At 48.9% G+C, this 6,000-nt stretch overlaps 2 protein-coding genes across 2 annotated transcripts; both read right to left on the minus strand.

The window, feature by feature from the left end:
* Positions 1-1,473: 1,473 nt before the first annotated feature.
* Positions 1,474-3,019, minus strand: twist1a (twist family bHLH transcription factor 1a). The gene is made up of 2 exons (XM_029167334.3): positions 2,299-3,019; positions 1,474-1,934 (listed from the first exon to the last, which is right to left on the minus strand). The coding sequence occupies exon 1, from the start codon at positions 2,872-2,874 to the stop codon at positions 2,326-2,328; it is 549 nt and encodes a 182-aa protein (XP_029023167.1). The 5' UTR covers positions 2,875-3,019; the 3' UTR covers positions 1,474-1,934; positions 2,299-2,325.
* A 211-nt stretch (positions 3,020-3,230) lies between these two features.
* LOC114865852 (fer3-like protein) lies at positions 3,231-5,255 on the minus strand. Its single transcript, XM_029167344.3, has one exon. It carries the CDS (start codon positions 5,019-5,021, stop codon positions 4,548-4,550), a length of 474 nt encoding a protein of 157 aa, XP_029023177.1. The 5' UTR covers positions 5,022-5,255; the 3' UTR covers positions 3,231-4,547.
* Between the last annotated feature and the right edge of the window lie 745 nt (positions 5,256-6,000).

Raw genomic sequence — 6,000 nt, forward strand, 5'->3', positions numbered from 1 at the left:
CTGCAAGAAGTAAAAGATACAGCTCTTCCTCCTCCTTAAACAACAAAACAAAGCCAGGGTCACTGTGGACGGCTGAGCGTCGCTCCTGGCCTTAGGAAAACACCAACAGGTCTTGACTTTCTGATCCGTTGAAGGACTGAAAGGCCAAAACAAGATATAAAGTATGATTAATGAGCAGGAGAGAGTGTGTTTGAGTGTTAGTGTCACTGATCAAAGAGACTATAAATCATAGCAGCCTTAAATCCAGAGGACCAGATGCCTTCACACTGATAACAAGCGGTCATCCCATTACCTTCAAACATCAAAGAGGGGCAGGAGCCGGGTTGGAGGAGACCTCTCTCCCCTGCGCCTCTCGCTGTCTCTCTCCCTGTGGAATGTATTTCCCTGTTTAGTAGGTGTGAGAAACTGTGTGCGTGTAACTTAAATGTGTGTGTGTGTGTGTGTGTGTGTGTGTGTGTGTGTGTGTGTGTGTGTGTGTGTGTGTGTGTGTGTGTGTGTGTGTGTGTGTGTGTGTGTGTGTGTGTGCGTGTGTGTGTGTGTGTTTTGAGTCCTCAGAGGTGACATTCCTCCATGTCAGAGCAACAGCCTCAAGTTTAAGATAACACGGCCATGGTGATCTGAGGGTGGGAATCGATTCCCCCCAGTGGCTGGTGAGGGCCTCGGGTCAGAGCTGATGGCTTTACCTTCCGCACGCAACCTGTGGTGCTCAAACAGGCTGAGGCCTCCATAGTCTTCATTAAACTGCGAGGGGGTGATTTTTGTGAAGTCCAAGAGGACTAAGGTCTATTCCGCTCCTGAACACACTGAGACTCAACAGACTTCAGCATTTTAAATATTTTGTAAAAACAATGCAAAATCTCTACAGCAATAGGGTTCAAGCTAGTTTGAGTTGTAAAAGCTACAAGTGATAGGGTTACACAGTGCAGGTATAGGTTTGATGTTGTTGTAAATGTATATTTATTTGAGTGAACTGCTCCTTTAGTGGAGCTTCGCTTACAGTCTGCGTTCTGTAACGGCTGCAGCACCTGCAGGACACTCCCATGCTGACCTGTGTCTTAGAGGACATCTGGGAATATCACACACGCCTCCCACAGCTTCACGTTCACTCTTTTCAAACAGACCACCGACTAATTATGGCTTTCCCAGATCCCCGAGCTTAAGAATTCAGTGCAGAATGAGCCGTGGGTATGGGTGTTTTCCCTCGTCCACCCCTTCGCTGTGGTTTAGATAACTGGGGATTCAGAAACAACCAATGGAAACAAACCTGCGTTGACCTAAAATCCCAAGACTATGAGAATGTATTTGTTTCAATAAAATTTCAGGTATATAAATCAATGTGTGTCAAAGAAGCTTCAAAGCTTCACTCATGGCTTGATTGACTTTAAATCATCCAGTTTATTGTTCACCCTCCTGGTGCTCATGATTATAAATAATCTTCATATTTAAAATAAATAGACACAGACAGTTGAAAACTACGAAAACCTTTCATTTTATTCAACATATTTGCAAATATTTACAGAACTCACAATGCAACGACTCCTTATCCATTCAGCATTCTGATACCCCCAAAATAAATAACTTTAAGATGGAAAAGGAATTTCAAACCTGTGTATAAAAATAAATACAAAATACTTCATTTGCCGTGAGACGTTGTCACAGGGAATGTGGAATGAATTGTTCTCTTTTCCCTCCCATCTTTCAAAACAGAGCAGTTCCTCAGAGCTCATATTGTTTTTACAACATTCATGGTCGCAGTGGTGTTCCTTCATATCCGTCCTTTCTGTCCTAAGTGCTCCATTGCAAACTTTACAGTCCAGGCAATGGGAAATATGAAAAGCTCGTCTCTGGAGCCTGAAGCACAGAGTCTGGGTCTTTGGCCTCAGTTGTGGCGCTGAAAAGCTGGCTTCATCCACCGGGTCTTCAATCTGGATCATCTGTGAAGGAAATCATAATTTTGATTATTAAAAACTACAAATTGACACAAGTATGTGAATTGGGTTGAAGTCTGTATTGTTAATGGACTTGTACAATCCTTAAATAAGCCCTAAACAACAGATTTCCCCTGTAAAACCGCACCTTCACAAGAATGTGGGGTTGAGTGCTTTTTAATAGCTGATGGTGCAGATGTTGAACAATATGGATGTTAACCTTTAAAACGCTAATCAAACAGGCTTCAAGGGCAGTGGGGTGTTTTGTTGTTTTAATGAAGCCACAGGAAAGCATGGTGCGTAAATGCGCGCAGTGGCGTCATGGCACCGTTTGTGTCCTCGCAGCATGACAAGCGAAGGCGCAGCCTACCGTAGCGTCTCATCCACAGCAGCCCGCTTAGTGGGACGTCGTAGACAGGGACCACGCGCCCCCCATCCTCCAGACCGAGAACGCGTAGCTCAGGCGCTCGTGCGCCACGTAGCTGCAGCTGGCGCCCCGCGCGTCCAGCTCGTCGCTCTGCAGAACTTGGCACAGGAAGTCAATGTACCGCGCGGCCAGCTTCAGCGTCTGGATCTTGCTGAGCTTGTCCGACGGGAGCGTGGGGATGATCTTGCGCAACGACGTGAACGCCTCGTTCAGAGACTGCGTCCGCTGCCGCTCGCGGATGTTGGCCATGACGCGCTGCGTGTGCAGGTCATCGAAGGAGCACGCGGGGCTGCTGCTGCCCTCGCTCTCGCCGCTCCCCGCGCTGCCGCCGCCAGCGTCGCAGCCCTTTCTGCCTTTCTTTTTGCCGGGACTCGGACTCCCCGCGTCTCCTTCCTCCTCCTCGTCCACGCTCCTCCGCGCCGCGCGCCGCTTCCTCGCACCTCGGCGCGGCAGCTGACGGTCGGTCTCCTCCTCACTGTTCCCCGCACTGTCCATCGGCGAGGAGTCCTTTTCCCTCATTGTCCTTCCCAATAAAAAAAACTGTGCGGTCGTTTTCAAGGTCCCGTTCAGAAACTGGTAAAAAAAAAACACTTCTCGTGTTTAGAAGTGTGCCATGCACTTGAGGAGTGGGCTGGAGGTGCGGGTAATCTCTTGCGCCACTGAGAGGAAGAGGTGCTGCCAGACAAGGACGACGGGGGCTCTTTTAAGAGCAGGCAGGAAGATTTTGGGGAGCGCTGTGATTGGGTGAGGAAGGGTGTAACATAATACTGCGGGAGAAGGAGAGCACTAGCTACAATATTAGAGAAAGAGTCCAAGGCCCCTTTACGCAAGACTAGGAAAGGAGTTGTAATAGAGGGGCGGTGTTTTTGAAACGCGGTTTGCGCAATTGGAATCTATAAAACAATTGTTTTTAAGTAAACCGTCTTATATAATAATAATAATATCAATAATAATAATAATAATACAAAACATTACCCTTTAGTCTGAGATACTGTGTAAATCCCCTTTAATTTTTCTTTTATTTTTTTTATTTTCATTGAAACAAATAGAATTGTAGTCTCCCTGCAAGTCTGCTGGCCAGTAGTTCTAGTTTTCACTAAGTCTAGGCGGTGAAAAATATCAGACCTACTGAAACACAGGAGGATGTCGCAGCGGGAGATTTCTGGCCGTGTAAACAGACCAAGGTGTTTATTTTCCCGTCAGCGGGCCCTCGTTGAGGTATGCGCCTAAACGGGTCTGACCCCCGCGGGGATGTCGACACCAGCGGCTCAGGTTTAAAAGAGGAGCCGTACCAGGGAGCTCGCGGGGCGGATCCCGGCTCACAGCGGGGTCGCCGAAAGGCGGTGTACGACTGGATACAATGCAAACAGTGGACGCGATGAAGATGAACCGAGGAGAGAGTGAAAGGGGCGATCGCGCACGCGGGACTTAAACGCGCGTGCATTACCACCCAGCCAGGAGGCTCACCGAGATATAATGTCACTACCCGGCAGAAATACCTCTGCATGTGGCTGAAACCAAAGCTGGGGGTCTGCGGTGTGGAGCGCCCACCGGGAGGCCTCGGCTCTGATGAGCCTGAGTCCAGCAGGACCCTCGCGTGTGTCACAGCCTCAGGGTCGGTCACTCAGTCTGCCTCTGGGGATCGTGCCTCATCGCTCCCGTCATACAGTATTTATGGCTCGATTAACACAATCAGTGCCAACGATAATATTGAAAAGCACACACATTTGTGTCTATAGAAACCCCCTATACAGGTGAGCGCCTGAGGACGCGTCTGTCGCTGTCCGAGGTGCTGAAAACACACCTGAACCTTCGCCTTTTAATATGTGAATATTCCACTATGCTTTGTATGAATCTGAAGGTCAGTTAGCTTTTAAAACAACCGTGGGTTCATTGGACTACGTAAACAAATGTAATGGGGACTGGAACAGTATTCATAATCCTATAAATCTGCGCGTCTTGTTCGTTGTACTGTGTTGCGGTTCTTGTTGTCCTTCTGCTTATTTCTAATAATATAAGATGAAATGATGTCACCTGCACTTTCTTAATAAAACAAAGGATTTCAAAGTTTGGAGCTGATACTCGTATTTTGTTAAAGACAATAAATATTTAGATCCACGCGACTGGCTTGTGCCTTCCGGGAGCCGTCCACTCTCCATGTTACAGGGTTCCGGCTGCAGCGTCTGTCCGCCTCAGGTGTTCTCCAGCAGGTCCGTCATGAAGGAGATGTAGACGATGGCGAGGCGAAGCGTCTCGATGCGCGACAGCCTCTTCTCGTAGGCGAACGTGGGCACCTTCCTCCTCAGCTCGTCGAACGCCTCGTTCAGGCTGAACATGCGCTTCCTCTCGCGCACGTTCGCCGCCTGTCGCTGCACCACGGTGATGAGCCTCCGCCGCTTGGACCTGCCGCGCCCGTGGCCCCCGCGGCTGTAGTACCTCGGCGCGCCCGTCAGATGCTCCGTGCGTAAATCCGCGGCGCGGTCCACGTTCTCCGCGTCCCGGCTCCAGGACGAGACGTTCAGCCTCATCTGGCTGCTCCCAGCGGACGCGGCGCCCTCCACCTGCTGCTTTGGCCCTAAGCAATACTTTTGAGGAATCTCAATCAAGTTCATGTCGTTGACAAAGTTGATCAACGTCGAATCTACCAAGTGGTCTTCCATCTCCATCTCCGGTCCTCAAATGCGGCTTCTACGACTTTTATACGTCTGGTTGAAGCGGACGCCAATCAATTTCCCGTCTGTCCGTCTCAAATCACCCCCTGGACACACAGAACCAGACAGGACAGCACCTCCACACGTGAATCCAAACCTCTCCAGATCCGGTCGCAGCCACGGGGTGAGATCCTAGTTGGCTGAACTCCAAGTCCTGCGGTTTTTAATAAGTCGTCCATGTCACCTCACAGCGCCACATCTTTCAGGTCCCCTCACTGTCTAAATTGAGCCAATTTCTAACCATGGTCTGCTGGTGAGTGGGGTAAATCGGAGCAGAGAGGCTTATAAAAAGTCCTAAAAGAAGCCGGAGGTCCCACCAATTGATGCGCTGTCCTGCTGGAGGCCCTTAATGAGCTTCTGAGGGTTGGAGGCTCTTGACAGAGGGTCACACAGGCTTGTTTGCACTCTCTCCTCGGCTTCAGTGGCTAAATAATGACACTTTTACCACTTAAACAGGCCGGGGGAAGACCAAACAGAACATTCTCTAACAGTCACCATACACCACAAGCTTTTCTGTTGCAAATCAAAGCAAATAACTGTCCGTTCCCATGGTAGGACAGTCCACATTGCAGCGACTGGGAGAGAGACTGAGGGTTTCAACCATCCGAGTGCTCGGTCATTATAGAGCTCCAGAGTAAAATCCTAACCCCAACTCTGAATACAAAGAAAACTGCACATAATAATTTAAATTGTTGAGACAAACAAGAGAAGGAACTGTCCAGAAGAGGGATTAGGAGCTTATTCAACTGTGGCACCACTATTGTGGTTTGAGGAGGAGAGGCGTCTGTTGTAAAAGTTGCTTAATTCAGCCAAACTGATGTTTGTGGTTGAGGCCGATCGAGATGACAAATGGTTCCTGAAAAATCCAAACTTTCAGCTCTAAAGAAAAACCCCGGGAAACACCGACATGACAATTTATAAATGAGCTGATTCA

The sequence above is a fragment of the Betta splendens genome, chromosome 11 (assembly GCF_900634795.4).
Source record: "Betta splendens chromosome 11, fBetSpl5.4, whole genome shotgun sequence".
In the NCBI taxonomy this organism is placed as follows: Eukaryota; Metazoa; Chordata; class Actinopteri; order Anabantiformes; family Osphronemidae; genus Betta; species Betta splendens.